The 18,986-nt window shown below is 37.1% G+C and overlaps 2 protein-coding genes across 3 annotated transcripts in view; one reads left to right on the top strand and one right to left on the bottom strand.

The window, feature by feature from the left end:
* Positions 1-18,986, top strand: part of LOC136344747 (ras-related protein Rap-1) — a 44,091-nt gene that overhangs the window by 5,727 nt on the left and 19,378 nt on the right. The gene's annotated exons all lie outside the window — the stretch shown is intronic.
* LOC136344425 (juvenile hormone esterase-like) lies at positions 11,789-17,181 on the bottom strand. Its single transcript, XM_066291880.1, has 9 exons — positions 16,983-17,181; positions 15,322-15,459; positions 15,105-15,264; positions 13,531-13,720; positions 13,278-13,467; positions 12,934-13,081; positions 12,693-12,868; positions 12,197-12,347; positions 11,789-12,140 (listed from the first exon to the last, which is right to left on the bottom strand). Exons 1-9 carry the CDS (start codon positions 17,121-17,123, stop codon positions 11,833-11,835), a joined length of 1,602 nt encoding a protein of 533 aa, XP_066147977.1. The 5' UTR covers positions 17,124-17,181; the 3' UTR covers positions 11,789-11,832.

Here is an 18,986-nt window from a genome sequence, read left to right as displayed (position 1 = left end):
ATGGCCTTTTAAATAATTTTTAGAGATTTTAAGGCACTTTTGTAATATTAGTAGTCAGGAAACTCTCTTAAATTTTTAGGTTTTGCCAGTTTTATGGATGCATGCTATTTGATCTTGAATAACAGCTTTCAAGGGTACTTTAGAGTATTTTATAGCCTCAACTGAAAACACGGAGTTTGCACTTCTAGGCGACCTTTAGGAATATTTTAGAATTTGTATTTAATTTAATTGGCTAGGAAAGTGCCTCAGATTTTTTCAGATGTTGCCTATTTTATGGATGTAAGCAACGTTGAATTTATTCGATTTGCACGTAACTATTTCCAAGGAAATCTTAAAGACTCAACTAATCACGAGATTTTTATGCATTTTAGAGTAATGTTAAGGGATTTTCGAAGATTTAAATTTTCTCAAAAGGTCGGGGAAGTGCATCAATGTTTTAAAGTTTTGTCTGTTTAACATTAGAATCTTTTTATTTTTAGAAATTTTCTACTATGTGTTTTTTTTATTTAAACATTCAGGAGGATAGAGGACATTACATACTCGAGTCTGTTCTTAACTTGCATTCAAAACTTCTTCTTTGACAAAGTTCTCCATGAGCTTCGTATTTACGGGAATGATTTTTCTTTATGGTAATTGATTCCTCAGTCCTTCCCATTATCCCTAGAAGTCTAAATTACTCCAAATACACATTTTTGACCTCTGAAGTACTGGAAATGAACTTTAATTTCCTTCGCGATTGGAGCTGACGGCTTTCCAAACTTTATTTGAAAATTATTCTAAACTGATTCAATTTACATATCCATTATGCTAAGTGTATTTGAATACGTAATTGCGAATACGAATTGAAGTTATTGGAATCCGGCATTAAGCTAAATCCTTGAGGTTTGCATAAACTTCGATATCTCAAAATCAATTCTATGAAGTCATTATCCTCGCTTAAAGTTTACTTTACCTGAAAAATAGTCGTTTTTAACTAGAGCTCTGTAGGGGTGGAGGTGCAAACATGTTTGTACAACTACGAACGCTCAGAAATTAATTTCCCTGCATGCGATAAACCGATTTATCTGGCAATGACATAACGGACCTACGTTGTTCTATTAACGGTCCACAATACAATTCCCGATAGACAAGAGACTGTTTCCGATTGTATGACATATGGCACTCTATTATAAAGGTAAATGTTTCGTTTCCATGAATTTGATACGTATGCCGGAAAATTTTGTTGATTTCATATGTTTTTCAATAACATTCGAAAATATTTAATTTCCCGGGAGGCCTGCAGAATATATTTGAAAAAACTCTTCTGAGTCCCAGATGGACTCACATTCGCAATACCCTGAGGTATGAGAAAACATTTCATAAACCAGCATTTGTGCTTAGCCTCTTAATTAATTTTTATATTAATAAATATAAAAATAGTAGTTATAATTGGATATCCATATTAGCTTTCTCCCCCAAAAAACGATAATATGGTTAATTTTATATTTGCCATCAATACCCAGATAAGATAATCTGTTCTAATATAATTTTTCATGAGTCACGGTTCGTTGCTCATATTCATGTGCTCCATCATAATTTGCAACGCAATTTCTCTAATGTTTCAATTAGTCACCATAGTAATTTTGCGCTATAGTCAAACGCTCCTTAATTCCGCCAAAAATGATTAGTGAACTTATGAATTCGATTAAAATTGTTCTTAATTATTTAAGGAAATTTTCGCCTATAATATTGATAAACTTCATACCTCAAATAAAAAAATGCACAAAACCTCATGGAAAAATTTATTTTTGACTGAAACATATGCGGTTCACGTAATGCTAATTAAATCATGCGCTAATTTCATGGAGGCGTGGCCTATTGTTCTAGAATATAAAAATTATGTTGGACGAGGCGTGGTTTATAACATTAATTGGAAAATAGCTTCACCCACAAATGGGTGGTGCTCAGCGAGTCAACAGCTGGTGAATGTTTTGGACTAGACACTAGTTCCACCCATAAACGGGTGGTGCTCATGGTGACAGAAATGCTGATTCGTTGGGGTGTGTGTTGAGTAAATGATCCCCTGGGAACTTTTACGTCTCTATAACGACAACACAATATTGAGGGATAGTCGGAGATTCTTACGGTATATTATCCGAACCAGAGGAACGCTAGTTTCTTTGTCATGGTCTTGCTTATTGGAGGACCGTCGAGGAAAGCTGTTGCTAACTACGTTCGCATTATTTTAACTTCCTTGCATTTGGCAGATTGACAAAAATTCCTCGTGATTAATAGTTCCTGAAATCTTAAAATATTTATAAATAAATAAATGTGTTCCCTATTTTTGATGTCATTCATCTAACGTAAAACAAAACCGTCAAATATAGCAGTGATAAAACGTAAGATGCTCTATTTGTTCTATTTCTTCCATTTCGTTAAACGTGCGGAGGGAGCGTAGGTGATTATACAATTACCGTGAGCTTCACGAAACCTTTCACGTTAAAGTTTCACAAAAACACAGACAAAGGATGTTAATTTTTAACCAAACTTTTTGTTGTTTGTTAAATATTTTTGTTGTTCATGCGAAAGAAATTTTCATTTGGAGTGAATTTGGCAAAACGCGGTTAAGCAATTATCTCTCCATTAAGCCATTGGCGGTAATTAATTAAGCTCACTTCGCTAATGGTTATTAATTTTCCGGAAGTTTGTTGACATCCAAATACACTGAGCTAATGAATTAATAACGGTAAAGGGGAAATAAATCCTCTTAAAGATGGGCTCAATCTTTAATGATGAACTTCTGGAATTCGTTTAGTCGATTCCAAAAATACGTTAGTAGAACTTTATGATGAGACCATTAAAAGTATCGAAACTTGATTATCTCTTCTCGGAGATTTAAATTAACTAAAGCAGCTAAAATTGGCTTTGTTAATGCAAAGCTCGGCTAGCCAAGGGGAACAGCACTTTCTAGCATATTTTTCGAAGCTTTTAAGCTCTTCAAACCGCAACATAAAAGGCGCAGGAATAATTGAATTGTCCTGGAAATTTAATTGTACGCTGTAATCCACTTGCCTTGGACTATCATTGCATCCAAGTTTTGTTTATGGAAATTTCACTAAAATTATTTTTATAAAAATAAAGGTACCCAAGGACGTACTTCTGCCGGTAATTCGGTTTAAGCTGAAATAGTAAGTTCAAGGCCAAAGCGGCGATCTTGCAACAGACTTTTAGATTTACCTAGTAAATATTATCTCGAGATAATCTGGAATTTCTAAATATACTTTCCATTAAAATTGGAAGATGAAGGCGGCTGTTCGATTTGAAATGTGGCACCATTGCAGATCTGATTTAAGATAAATGGGGTAAATCAGATGTTTGAGATACGAGCGTTGTAAAACGGCTTGTAATGCCAATGAAAGTCTGGCAAAAACTTTGATAGTTGAAATTAAAATGTTGCGAAGATTTAATATTACTTAAGAGAAATTTTATGGTTGGAAATTCCTCCTCTCGGAAAGCCATTTATCTCTTCCAACATAAATCGGAAACTCTATCCAAAATGAACGTTGCTTTTGGGGTTATAATAGGTTCTTCTACGGATATTTCCTGACTCAAGAACAGCGCACTTGCACTATTGTTATAATCTCCTAATTAATACCTCAAAAGTTATTAAAGGCGACATTTAAACCATATTTTAGGTTTCTGCTTTTCAGATGCACTAACCCGAGCGGCTTTTCTAGATCTTGTTAACTCTGGAAACTTCGACAGAATCACCTGTCCTTTGCGGCTTCACTGTATTCTCAAAAATCCTCAAAAATGAGTTCAGGCTAGTTCTTATGCTGAATAACCTATTTCTGAACAACTTATTATCGTAATTAAATTGGAAATTGAGAGATTGTTAATTTTGCCTTGGAGGCATAATTTTCCTTCGCTATGCATTTTACTGAAAGTAGCGAAGTTGGAGTTTAAATTCTGGCGACTTCTGAGAATATCGAGGGCACTTCAAGGGACAGCTGATGTCCTATAGATTTTCTTGCAGTTATGAGTCCCCTTTTGGATTAGTAGACCCCTTTGCAGAAAATCTGAATACAGAGCCGGATTTCCCTGAAAAATATGATGTAGTATCTTTTCGACTTTAGGCCTAACCGGAATGTAATATGAGGTGGTCTACACATGTTTAGGAGCAAATTTCAGACGGTTAGTTCCTACCATCTCGTACCATTTCTTGCGGTCAAAATCCTTAAGGACAAATCAAGGATCTAGGAAAATATATCTAAATTTGATTTTTATTGGGAAAAGGCCCCTGCATTTTACTCGAAGTTATATGTAGAAGTGGCATTCTAGGCTGATTGTGGCAGTCGAACCCAAGAGGAAATTGGTTTCTGGGAAGATCCCCTGAGGCTGAGACTATGTTAATGTTTTTACCTTCAAATTATGGGATTTGCACCTCTAGGCATATAGTTTTCCCTGTCGTAGCCCAAATTCGATCTCAATTTGAGCTACAAATAGAGGCCTGATCGTTTTTCAGGTCCTTAATATTTCGGTGAAACATAATAGTCTCTATTAAGCACAGTGGTGAATTTATGAGTAAGCGGCGGCTTCGCTCAAATTCATGCGGGTCTGGACCGGCTTATAGGGCTTAATTGGCATATTACAATGCTTTAACGAGCTTTAAAAAATGACTTTTCCTCGATGATTTGTTAATTTTTTGGTCTTTGACCAGTACATCTTTTGAGTTTAGAAACTGTTCATTCCAACATATCTGCTTTGGCTCTTGCTATTATCAGCCATCTTAAACCCATTTTTACCCCAACAGCTGATGCCATTGGGCGATCTTCGCTTACTACGAGCATCGATTAATACATTAATCAATGTGCACAGTAACAAGGATACTTAAACTGTTGATGACGATAGTGAAGATGATGGTGATGATGATGATGACCTTTACATGATTAGTTCCAATTATGTTACAATTGCATACAATCTAATAGAAGAAATCGACGTAGTTTAATATAGCTATCCAATGCAGCATGCTCAAATATTGATGGTTTGTGTAATAGAAGAATGTCGTTTAATGTCCAGTAATTATAGTAGCAACTGGGCCGAATCCACTAAATAACGCTTTATTAAAAAAAAAAAAAACAAAAAAACACGGACGTTCCTGAATGTAAAAGGTATCTGGAAAGTAGGGATGTACTTTAAGATGCAACAAAACTTAATTTTTTTAATGAAAACTGACTTTATTTTTTTAGAAACTTATCAAATATGAAGATAGTTCCAGAATTACCCGATGCGGCATAGAGATAGAGACATTTTTAATTCAAAATTTGCCTATAGTACAAAGACCGAACCTTAAAAAACGTATATCAAAGAGCTTGAGGGTGCTACGTTGATTTGTGTTTGTTTTCGAGCCGATTTTAGTGAATGCTTTTAGAGATTTTGTAAACATGGAAAAAATTGATCATGAATACGTTGTTCAATATTCTCATTCCAAAGGTCTTCCTGCATTTCAAATTAAAGCGGAGTTAGTTTCTACTTTGAGAGAACCTGGTCCTTCGTTAACAACCCCAAAATATTGGGCGGCACAGTTTAAACGCGGTGGTACGAGCTGCTAGGGTCAATCCCGCAGTGGACGACCCAATGACACTTCAGATCTGCCCACTCCAGATATTGTGGTGAAAATCCACGAAATTGTTCTGGATGACCGTCGACTAAAATTGCGCGAGTTAGCAGACATAATAACATTTCAAAAAATGCTGGACATCGCATGTTCATCGAACAATTGGATATGAGAAAGTTGTACGCAAGATGAACAAAAACAGCGTTGTGAGCATGTTTCAAGGGAGTTGTTGGCAAAGCTTCGAAGCAATAAGACCGAGTTTTTGCGTCGATTCATATCGATGGATGAAACATGGATCGATCCTTTCACGGTTGAGAAAAAAGGCGAAAAACGTTCCATCTGCAGGAAAAGCGATGACGTCAGTTTTTTGGGATGTAAGTGGGATAATTTTTGTTGACCATCTACCTAAAAGAATTACAATAAACGGAGACTGTTATATACTGTGTGATACGGGAACGAGAACACCCCGTAAAAACGGTTTTATATAAATAATTTTTGGTCGGCATGTTTGGTGTTGAACACAAAAAAACGATTAAATTTTAAGCCATATTTATCAATATATTTACGAGTTATCAGGAATTTAATTTTTTTTTATTATAGAAATTTCAATAAAATATCAACAATATGATTGCAAAATTTCATTTGTTGGTGTATAATGTGCTTAGAAATTGCTTTTAGATTAATTAAATGTGCCCAAAACGCAGAATGCAGTGAAATTTTTATCAGTTGAGTTAATTTGATAGAGGTCGAATGGTGCGTCTACGAGAGGCTTATCGGTCATTTACGGAAATCGCCACTAGATTGAACTGTAGTGCAAATACTCTAGTGAGATTTTGCCAGGCGTAGTTCCAAGAAGAGCAAACAGGTAGAAGGAGAGGTACTGGACGATCCCTAAGAACTACAAAATGCCATTATCGCCACCTTCGAATTATAGCCTTAATAGATAGGTTCGTCTCGTCGAGAACGCTGGCGGATTCGTGGTTTGCTGAGTATGGAAGACCCATTGGGATTCGAACCATTTATCACTGGATAAAAAGTTTTGTCCTGATTTTTTACCGTCCTCTTCTTACGTTACTCCTCACTATAAATCGTCGTCCCAATCGACTGCAGTGGTGCAGAGAACGGATACATTGAAATCTGGAATGGGATAATGTCGTGTTTAGTGACGAATCTCAATTCTGTTTGGGTATCCATGATGATCGAGCAAGAGCAAAAAGAAAAAGCGGTGAAAGACGGAGTCCTCAGTTTGCAATATCGAGGCATGTCCACCAAGCTGTTGATGTGCTATTGCATGTGGTAGCAGGTTACCATTACTTTGGATTAGACGAAGTATGAGAGTCCAACGATACATCCAAGAGTTCCTGGAACCTCATCTCACGTCTTATCTGGAAACTCTTGCTAATTCAGTTATCCAGCAAGCATGCATGACCACATGTGGCTAGAGAAACTATGAACTTTTTTCAACAAAATGCAATCAATTTGCTACTATGGTCACCTCGATCCCTAGACCTTTCATCGATTGAACATGTATGAGATATTGTAGGTGGAAGGTTGTATAATTTATCTCATCCCCCACAAAACCAGCGCGGCGCTATGTCATGCTGACCAGTCAGTTTGGAATGAGATCCCCCAGGAGGACATCAATCACCTCATTAGATCCATGTCCAGACGTGTATAGAAATGTATAAGACACCGCGGAGGACCGACATTTTTTTAAAATTTTTAACAATTAAATTTTTCCAATTTTTTTTAACGAAATATTTGTTTTTTTGTGGTAAGAAAAATGCATACCAAAAATTGTTAAAAAAAACATTTTTACGGGGTGTTCGCTTTTTTATGTCACAGAAGATAGAAATTTATTGCAGCGTTTCAGCGTAAAAATCAGAGAAAAGCGACTGCATTTGGCGAAAAAGAAAGTCTTGTTTCATTCAAGACAACGCACCAGGCCACACTTCCATTATGGCGATGTCTAAAATCAATCAATTTGAATTCGACCTTTTCCTCACTCACTCTATACGTCAGATTTAACCCCTTCAGACTATTTTCTATTTTCCAAACTTGACAAATTTGTACGAGGGAAGGTGATTTGCCAGTGGTGAAGAGGTGGACTCCGAGATTGATGCTCATTTTGAAACATTCGAAGCTTTTTACCATAAATAGGGTATAGAAGCCACAGAATATCGCTGGGAAAAGTGTATCAATCTCAAAGGAGATTACGTTGGGAAATAATGTAAAAATTTCCATTTTTTTTTCTTTTAGTATTAGGCGGATATTTCAGGGACATCATCCTTCGAACATTATGAACATTCCATCAAAACACTACGAACGGTTGCTGTGGTTTTATCGTTTCCGTTCGTGTCTGATAATACATGCTTAATCATCGTTTTGATAATTAGGACGATAGCGTTTCTCGTCATGGAGCAGATGAGAACGGAGCAACACGTCCGAGTGATAAAAAGTTATCAAAAAAACAACGAAAGCTTCGCGACTGCTGTTTGTGAATGGCGCGCGAGACTTGGACGTAACAGGACGTAATGTTGCCTAAAACGAGTTATCAGTTCGTAAATTGATACGGGAGTTTGAGACCGCAGGTCAAAAAACAGGACGACCACGTTTTGGTCGGACAGAAGAAAACACCGCTGTCGTGCGTGACAGCGTAACCGCAACCCTCGGAAAATCAGTTCGCTGACGGGCTCGATCGAACTTGTCGCCATCTTCACTGATCTTTAATTCCAACAAGATGTTGCGACCCGTCGTATATCCCGCGAACCGATTGCTCTGCCCAATGAAAAATTCCGTCAAAAAGTCATCTCTTTGCGTGGTAACCAAGAATGGCCTGCCCGACCACCCGACCTTGCGCCGTGCGATTTTTTTTGTGAGGATTTTTTAAATCAAAAATTTATGTTGACAAACCACGAACAATATTCCAATTGAAGGGTAAGATCGGAAGTGTCGTCAAGGGCTTTTCGCCGAATGTTTGTGGACGTATCGTCACGAATGTCAATGAACGCATCGCTCAATCGTGCGTCTTGGTCGTTGGACGATCATAAAGTTTTGGTACTTCAGAAAATGCGTCCCCGTTTTTCGAACACCTTATATATGACTAGTGCCGTTAGTAATCCCAGTTAGTACTCCTACGACTATCTCTCATAGACATTCCATTGATTGTTCTAACCGCTCCCTTGAGATGTTGCCGGCAATGTCACGGTCAGTGGCCATTATTCGACATCAATCAGGAATTTAATATCGGCAATTGAATCAAAGACAGGCCTCTGAGGAGAGGCCGAGGGGGGGAGGGGGGAGAGGGGGGTAATGTGGAAGAGGCGTAGTAGTGTCGAATGTAAGCCTGGGAGGAAATTCAATTATCGTTTGATAGTCGGGGATGAAATGGATCAGGCTTTGACGCCCAGTGTGTTACATCAGCTATGGATTTTTCATTACCATCTTTGTCCACGCGTATTTAAACCATTCTTAGATTGTGCAGCAAAATTCGGTTCCCGATGCAAAACGGCAAAGTCGCATGACACCGTATTTATTATTTAAGCCACTACAGGGGAGAACTTGTGCAAGGCACATATTTAATTAAATTGTAGGTTTTGCGGTGTCAGTGAAATCTGAATTTGCTTTAATACCGCATCTGCGGAACTATTCTGCAGTTTGATGCTTAAGGGAGGAAGCAATTAAAGCAGAATTCCATTGGCAACTGGATGCATGTAGTTATGAACTACCAAAATGACTGTAAATTTAATAGAGTAACGTGGAAGGTGCCTAAGTTCAAACTCCAACATTATTTTCAATTTGCCGCATGCAATTATCAGGAATCCCAGGGCAATTTAATCATCCCAAATACCACACACAAACGTCCCGTACACTTTTAAATCGATGTTTAATTCCTTCCAAAGCTGCACGGTTTACTCGTTTTTCCCCTGCTGACGACAAATTGGTTTTTTGGATGAAGTTAAAATGTAAATTACTCTTCATGGACTCACATTCAAGCGGTTTTTGCTCAATTTATTGTGCAAGATTGATATTATTTATTAATTCCGCAAGCCTACGCATGTAACAAAGCTTCGACACTGGACTTAATTCAAATATTTTTTGAAATTTAAATTAAATTTTCAGGTCTTCTACATAGAAATAACACGGAGAATATAATAAGTGTCTCTGTAAAAGCTACATAATGTAAGGTTTTATGGGACGAAACGGTTTATGGCCGGCCGAGCTTGCGAGCAAGTCCATAAATGGAAGAGTCGAACAAAACCTCATTACCTACGTGTTGCATGTAATGATTTGTGTACAATTCAATTTTAATTTCAGTCGGAAGGACGTCAGTCACTGTCCATTGTCATTGTTAGTTCCGTAGGAAATGTCTTTCTTAATGTCGTGCTAATATTTCAGGGCGTGGTTTCTCAGGCGATTTTATGAGAAAAAGTTCATGTGAACGTACGACCGCAACGGTCCAAATTTTCAGCGACAGGGTGTTGAAATTTAAAATTTCCCAGAAGGTTCTTTAGATATTACTTTTAATGGTGTGTGTTAATGTGATACGAAACACCGAACTTTAACAAGAAAATAGGTTCTATTGCTCAACCAGTTCATGACCAGAAAAATCTTCACCTCACAACCTAAATGAATTGGCATGTTTGGCATTATTCATCATATTTCAAATTAAATGTCTATTCATTGTTTTAAAACTCCCACCCTTCATTACTTTGTATGTTTAAGCAACTATGGATTATTAATTCTATTAGAGCTGTAATTCTGCCAGGCTGAAAGTCCAGTAGTGTTACCATAAAAAAGAAAATAACGAGAATATCCCAGCAGCACCATCAAGAATATAAAGGAGCAATATTCAGCAGATCATAATCTTGGAAAAAGACATTTCCAGGGGACATAAAACTCCATACAATCTCATAAAATCACTTCGACTACATTAGACCGTCCATCATGTGAATTTTATTTAGAGGAAACTTTGTCAATTTTAGGGCAGAGCTCTAAATATAGACTTTGTGTAGAGCCGTTTTGGGAACATGTTTGACCTAGAGTCGCAACTTAAAATATTCTTTAGTTTAAACTTTAATTGACTTTTTAAAATTGAAAGCTTCAAAGTTAAAATGTTTATATTTTCCGTGTTTCAAAACCCTGACCGGAAGGTAATTATAAATTTATCTGTGACGTTATACGGGCCATAAGTTCCCTATCAGTTAATCCGTTTTTCTACCTCTGAAAGTTTTTATAACATGAGCTGTTGACGGCTTCAGGCATCAAATTTTTATATTATGAATGTGTTTATGCAGCTTTTAGATCCTAATGGATTTTTGTGATTCATTTGGATTCCCTCTGCCTCCAAAAACTGGTTATTGAGAAAACGACTTCGGGATTTTCCTTAGCTTAGGTTTGAGTTATATATTGGAGTTTCAACCTTCGCGATTCTTTAGTGTAAAGGCAAGGCACAAAATTACTTTACTGGAATTCTTCGTATATCTTTACTACCAGGTTTCCAGTTGAGACATATTCTGGTTAATAAATCCCCTCCCCCTTCCTCCCCTTCTAGCCCTTGGATGATTTCAGAATCTTTCCTTTTATGAAATTTGAAATATTTACGAGATGTAAATTCTCGGACGTATTGGAAGTTTCTGGGAAGTTCCAAGAACTTCTGGAAATTTGGAGTTTTGAAATATTGGAAACTTTTGGAAGTTATTGGAAACTTCATGATATTTTTGTTAATATTTAGATGCTTCTATAAGTTTATTAGAGGACGTACTTTCTTTTCCACAAATTTTATTATAGAATCACTTGAATTTATTGGAATGCACAAATCCATAATTTACTAGAGAGCCAAAGCGTTAGTTGAATACTCACTTTTAATTATTGCTTTACCAATGTAGATGCAATTAAAATGCACTTTTTCAGCCACGTGGTCCCAAATATTCTTCTTAAAGACAGTGGTTAAGTCCGTGATCCGGGCTAAAAATAACTAAGTCTAAAAATAGAGTCGTATAGTGTAAACTTCCATTCAGAGATTTAATGAGAAGGGAATTTATCACTGGCCCACTGACCCACTTCTAACTCCCGATGCAATTTCGACTTTCAATTCCATTTGCAACTTCGCCAGTCCGCTTTTTCAGGGAAAAATAACGTCCGGAAAATTTCCAGTTTGTTTGGCAGTTTAGGTAATTAAGCTTCAACAACTTCAACTTTGAAAAATGTTTATTAAGCTTCAGTTTTAATCAAAATTACAAATATTTGTTGGTGCTAGTGGCTTCGTGATAAATCTGCCGCCAAAGATCGATTCTTTTAACCTCGGGGTTTACCTCCAATTGCAACTCTTCTTTAATGTGCAAAGTGTTCAATTGTCTTGGCCTTGCAGGTTTCCAGTTCACGTCGAATTTCTCCTCGTCAGGCGTAGGATTTCCACACCTGGCGAAGTTGGTCCAGAGACGCAGTATGCGTCTTAAATGTATATCTTCCTCGCTACCAGGAAGTATTTCTGGGGTCGCGAAAGTTTTAAAGAGGTAGCCCAGGTCATCCGCATGGGAACACCCTTGGAAAAAGGCATTAGAATGTATTGGAACTTACCAGGAATATCCACGAACTTACCAAATTGATTGGTTGCTTTAAAGACGACTTTGGCGAAGTTCAATTGAGTTTCCAGGGAGAGTTTGTATAGGAATACTGGGTAGGGGGATGTTTGGAAGTGGTTTTTCACACTGCCAATGATACCAGCAACAAACCACGCATCGCCTAATATCTAGAGAAAACCGTTTCTAACGCAAAGCTGGATTTGTTCATTAGGGATCAATACACGAAACTCCTATTTTCCAAGAAGATAATATCTACAAAAACCACCGATTCAGAGTAGAGCGTGCTCGGTCAATTTTTACAATTTTATAAGCTCCGTAAGCTATAGTTACCAGGACGTTGAGGCACTGGCCCTTAGGTGTTGAAAACTCAAAATTTGGATTACCTTACCTATGCCGATAATCTACACAAGCAATGGAATAAGGATAAATGTTGTTTAATTTTAGTTTCCATGGAAATTATCTTTTAGATAAATTTATCAGTATTTTGATACTTTGCCCCTCAAAAATCTTACCAAAGCATCATTATCCTCCCGAGAGGGCCCTGAAAAATACAAATTTTGCAGTTGGTTGATGTATTTCCATCGGACTTCGCGATCCCCCTTAAAGTTTACGTTATGCGGGATAAAGTAGTCAGGAATTAGTTTTCTGGTATCTCCCTTGCTTTTCCTGAGTGCATTAAAAAGCAGCCCTGGAACAATTTTTAATGAATTTTAAATGCATGAGGTGTTTTCTCATGTGTAAGTCACCACTTACCTTCTCTGTTAGTGTATCCAAAAATCAAAGGAATTTTCTTATAGTTCCCTGAGCTAATAATGTCGATGGGCCTTTTAGAAATAAAAGCAGATTTCTTCTCAGGTTCAATCACCAGACCAATAGGACGTTTGGCTCCAGGCTCTATTGTCTGGAATATTATTTCTTTTATCGTAAAACTTTTCGTATTTACTCAACTTAAAACTAAAGTTTTCTCTCGAGACTATCATGATTTATCGTGTATGTGCGTGAAATTCTGATTTATTTATAAGGCAAACCTCTGAGTAGTTTCTCCAATATTTTTTCAGCCGGACTGTTAGGATAGAATTCTACCAATAGATACTCACGTCCAAAAATTTAACTTGTAGCCCGTAAAGCTCCTCCGTTGTCAAGTTCTTCAAGATATTATAGGCTTCCTTTTCAGTCCATATTTTAGAATCGATCATTTTAGCTATTTGAACTGTGCTGTGGTCACATTCATCCGCCCATGGGTTTAGGGCAGCACCACTTTGCAGTATAGCCTTATGGAATAAGCCTCTATACACAATATTAAATATTTTAAATGTTTCCAAGTTCCAACTTCTGAAATAAAATTCTTGCCTGGATAAAGGGGACAGAACGTGATAGTGCACAGCCGCTGCTCCAGCACTTTCTCCGAAAAGAGTAATGTTGTCCGGATCGCCGTTGAATTGCTGGATGTTGTCTTTGACCCAATGGAGGGCCTGAACTTGGTCCTTGAAACCCATGTTGCCGGAAATGTTGAATGTTGCATCTTTGAATCTCAAAAAACCTAAAAAAAAGTTCTTAAAATAAATGGAAATCTCCTTAGAAATTATCTAAACGGTCGAATTAAGGTAATAAGGAATAATATAGGGGTTTTGCACGAAAACTTCTTTGCGGTACGTGCCTAGATCGAAGCAACTGGAAGTCTGATAAACTGAGAATGTTGTACAGGTAAACTTTGTTCATATATTATAAAGCAGCTTTGTTACAGCAATATATCTGCCTTTCGAGGAAGTTGGAGAGTCTTGTCAAGACACTTGTTCCCAGATAGTTTAACTTATGAAATATACATAGAAGGTAATTTCCTCACATAGGAAGAACGTGTTCCTTGGTGATTGTATTGGAAGTGCAAGTTCTTGCAGTGAAAGGATACGTGAATGCTTCGCCTCCTTGAACCTTCGAAAATGCGGATCTTGAGGTCTTCATATGAACGAATTTCATTTTTAAATATTCAACATCTTAAGGAAAGATTTATGTACGATACATCTCTGATTTGAGCGACACATGTCATCTAGCCATTGTCTGAGATTCGCAATACTTAAAATTTAAAAGTGATATTCGTGTCAAGAATTCAAAATTTTGGATCACAGGAATGTTTATTGCTCATAAAATTAAATTGGACTAAGTGAATTTCACATGAATTAGCTTGTGCTAATCGTGCGAGAAAAATTTTCGCATTTCGTTAGCTTCTCTCGTGTGAAGCGAAAAAATTATCTTGAAGCATTGATATGGGAAAGTCTTACGATAATTACCTTGAACGACGATTTTTACTCAAATTATCTCGCATTGCAAAGCGATTTTGGAATTCTTATTATCATTACGAAATCCATGTAGACAATGATAAATTTTATCGTCGATGTGATCATTGCACTCAAGATAAATTTATTGTATTATAAAACTAATCTTTTAATTGTTTCAAATCAAAACGAAGCCATTAAAACATCCAAATCAGTGAGTAAGATTATTTTACTCTATTGTACTTCGGTATTTTTCTGGCTGATGGTTAAGACACTTCTGACCAGTTTATTCTTGTTCCAATACTGCAATCCATCAACTGGAACTTAAGAACAACACAAACGTATTTAACTTTACAAGCGGATGAACTTGTATAAGGTGAAAAATGGAGTCCCGATGAACATTTCTGGGCAGGACAAAAAGGCAGAAGTAGATTTTGTTGTGGACGGGGCTAACATATCAATTTGTTTATGTGCCCAAGGTTTTAAGGTCTTCGAAGGAACATGTGAATTTACCCATGAGACGTACATACTCAATCTCCCTAAGAGCAATCAAATATTGCTCTGGTACAATTATTGTCATGAAACATGGGGACATTGGGGCCATTAGTCACCACAGACGAAGTTTTATTAAATTCAGAAAGAAACTTCCCTTACCTAAGAATCCCAGCCGATAGTTGATGGTCACTAGCACAACATCTTCAGAAAGCAAGAATTCGGGTCCGTACATCTTAGATGAGTTAGAACCTCCAGTGAAACCTCCTCCGTGAATCCACACCATCACTGGTTTCAAGTTGTAATCGCCGTCTTGGGGCAGCTACAATAGTTTCAGGAGTAAGTTTTCCGGTGACTAATACACTAGTGTAATCTCTACTTCTCTAGTGAAGACATTAAGATACAAACAGTCTTCTGAACCCTCAAATTCCTTGGCTAGTTCATTGTAATGGTAGCAAGCGTTGCCGTCGGATTTTGCGTCTTTGACTCCGATCCATGAGGCTGGCGCTTGGGGTTCCTGGAAATACTCTACTGTGCTGAGCAGAAATATTGTGTTTGATATTGGAGGAATGTGAGAGTTAAGCAATAGGATTCGTCAATTATAATTATTATTTTCGAGTACATTGCTGCACCTGCAATTCTAGGTGTAAATTTATTGCAGAAAATAACAATCAGGGATTAGCAGGCAATATGGATTTTTCTCAAAAATAGAAGATTATCAACTGGGATTAATTAAATGGGTGTTGTAATAGGAGTGGGTAATTTTGAAATATTTATGGGCGGGCTTGTAGTCAAGGGATTATTAGGAAAAATTGTGTCAAATTGAACCTCGCAGGACCAACAATTTTACGTCTTAAATTGAATTGGAAGTTGGTTATCTCCAAGGGTGGAAGCGTATTATCCAGAGATACATGCCATCAAGTTTTTGGTCCCGATTCACCGAAACGAAGCTTTCAAGTGTTTTTTCAAAGATTTAGTAAATTTTCTGATTTTTCCTTTGGTCCTGTATGATAATGGGAGGTGAACGCACATTTCTTTAAATGTAAATACGACTTTTTGAACAGTCTGCTTGGTAAATCGATAAATTACTGTGTCGATATTTCGCTGTGACTACGAAAATAGTAATTTTTCTAAATTTGCTAGATTTGGCGACCCATGACCGTCAAGTGATTTTTGAATATATTTTTCTAACTGCACTGATGAAAACAAAATAATCCAACGATTTCGCTGGTAAATGGCAATGGAACCACAATTCAGCTTTTAATAAAATAATCAGTGGTGGGACACAACTTTTTTCAAATAAATATATTATAAAACACCGGCAATTACATATCAACAAATTGGCTCGTACTGCTTTGCAATTCTCACCTGATACGCTCCTGATTATTATCACGTTGAAGATATGTTCAATATCGGACTCGCACATTAATCAGAGGCGGACCGCAAGTTCTTCAAACGTATTTTTTTTGAGTTTCTGGTTTTATAACTTAAGAAATTTCAGAGAAAATCGCGGAATACTGTCAGTTTCCGTGGATCGAGGCAGCTAACTATAATTGGGATATGCGATAGCAAAGAGTGGTCAGAGGCGTTGTTATATTATTTTCCTTGCTTAATACCCCAATATAAGTTTTTAAATAACGCTTTGGATAACTTAGGACTGATCCTACTTCATCATTTTCGTATTTTACGCGATTATTGAAACCCGATAAAGCATATGTTTTTTTGGACATTATATCAAATTGATCACTAGTAGAAACCTCTTCAATTTGAAGGTGAGCCTGATTAAACAATAATTGTCCTAACAACTAAGTGTTCGAGTGCATAATATGCATTATACCTATGATACTCATTGCAGATTTGATTTACGCACAATTGCATGCAGATAGAGATTTTTAGTCATATCCGCGGGCAAGATAAACTTGCAAAATTAACCCATTCTGATCAAGCGATCTATCATGTTCTCTTGTAGTAGTCTTCTCTATGTATGCTTATGTTTCTACAGATAAAAAAAAAATGAATTTGTTGAGATTCAAAACTCACCTTAAATCTCAATTCCCCAACGGGCGGTTTGGCATAGGGTATGCCCAGAAACTTATAGATGGTATGCTCATCTAAATCACAGCACTGCACCCCTTCTACTGCTCCCTGAAGAATGGTCACCACCGGCTTCATCTTGCCCATTCACTCACCTTCAACCAGACCCTACAACTTACTGAAATTTTCTGTTACTGGTTCAAACCCACGAATAATGTTTTCTTTATCGAGACCTCTTAATCAATATTGAGATAAATCCTGTGTAATCTTATCTAAGCACACCTTACCATATACTCCGGGGATAATAGCTTTTTAGGCTAAGTTTGTTGTATGCAGAAAGAAGTAGCATGAATATGAAGTGAGTAATTAAATTACAAAGCTTTACGGTTGTTCCATTAATTGTAAATGATAATTCCGGATAGAAAAAGGATGAAACTAAGCGTAAACGTAAAAAGCAAGTAATTGAAAAATATTAAAGAAAAAGTGAGAAAGATTCCTTTCTTTCACCCCTAACGAGATGTTCAATCTTAAAATTGAAGAAAAAAGTCGCTGCTCCTGGAAAAATTAGTTCAACTCCCGGGTGTAAAATAAATTAAGGTGGTGCACCTTCTAACAACGACCTTGATGAAGATAAATTATATGTTCTTATGTAATATTCCTGGAAAAGGACAGGTCATTAGTTGGACCTCCAGGTAAATACCAGAAAAATCGATTTTTTCCGGGATTTGTTCCGGGGAAATGTAGAAATTTTCGTGCCAGGAATCCTGATTCCCGATTAAAAACCAAACCTTTTTTTAAACCTAATCCCGAAATGCACTTTTTCGTAGTAGATAGAGTAATCTGTGGCTTAGCCATCATCCTGAAGGGTATAGAAAATTGTTTCATCCCCGGCTCACCTACAATTCTAAGCTCTTCTATAAATATAAGGATCGGCTAATGCGTCCAATAAATCTCGCTAATACAACCAGGGGTGTAATAATTGCTCTACTCCTGGATATGGGCGATTAATGGAACTTGTGCCAGTTCAGCAACGAACCCTGGATATTTCTCGGAGGTAAGTATTAATTACGTCGAAAAAACAACGCGGTAAGAAACGAGTTTAGAGCGGGTCTATTTAAGAGGTATTGTAGTTTTAAGTGGGTCGGGGAAGGGTGAATAAATTGCATGATGAGTAGCTAGTTTCCTGGCCACTATTTGGTAATTTGAGATCTTAATGCTTTTAAAATAAACGAAAGCGAACTACCAATAAATATGGTAATTAGGTCGTCTTTACTTTCAGCGATCTCTACAGTTAGTGTCACTTAACGATCATTATGTGGGAGCATACCGTTTTTCGAACTTCTCTGAGATTCTCCCGATTATTTCTCCACCATTTCGTCCAGTTTCCTCGTTTTTGCAAATATCTGCAGTCTTTATCTTCGGTTCTTTATCTTCCGACGGTAATCGGAGGTCTACTGTGCCTTTTAGACGCAGTATTTTTCAATATTCCCCCTTCGTAGTGTCATAAATATGTTTGTAATATTTTGCCAAATTTACTCGATATACGTATCTCGTTGGCCATTGGGGCACACCAATGCGACGATTTTTCATGTATTTATTGCCTTTGTCCTTTTAGGCTTCTTCGCCCACTTTTGCGACATTTCACCGACTTAATTCCCGAATATCAATTAGGAAGAAATTCTCAGCATTTTGTAGCAACGCGCGGCCAATTATTCAATAAATTCGAGGCATTTAATTCCGAAATCCGCTTAAAGTAAGCGGTTGTAGGTTTAGTGAAAGCGTGATAACTCCCGAAGCTCTTTAAGTCCCAGTTAGACGAACTTTGGAACTTCATTTCAGCGTAACTAAGTATCGCGTTGGGAATGTTTTCACGAAAGCAAGACCAACAAACTGCAAAGCAAGTTACTTAAAATTGTCATGGTGCTTTTTGAACGTCCTAAAACATGTAGTTGGAAGATATTTTTATTTCGGCCTCTCAAATTTTACGTTTCAGCTACCTTCGAGGACTAA

The sequence above is a fragment of the Euwallacea fornicatus genome, chromosome 17 (genome assembly GCF_040115645.1).
Source record: "Euwallacea fornicatus isolate EFF26 chromosome 17, ASM4011564v1, whole genome shotgun sequence".
NCBI lineage: Eukaryota > Metazoa > Arthropoda > Insecta > Coleoptera > Curculionidae > Euwallacea > Euwallacea fornicatus.
Note: the sequence above shows the minus strand (reverse complement) of the source record. Positions and strands in the feature narration are given on the sequence as shown.

Bases quoted from the DNA above. Each gene is read 5' to 3' on its own strand.
- LOC136344425 (XM_066291880.1), bottom strand. From the start codon at position 17,123: ATGGGCAAGATGAAGCCGGTGGTGACCATTCTTCAGGGAGCAGTAGAA. The intron at 13,721-15,104 runs GTAAGGGAAGTT...ACTTTTTTTTAG, and splicing joins CTATCGGCTGGGATTCTTAG to GTTTTTTGAGATTCAAAGAT. The intron at 12,348-12,692 runs GTAAGATTTTTG...GGTTTTCTCTAG, and splicing joins GGGAGGATAATGATGCTTTG to ATATTAGGCGATGCGTGGTT.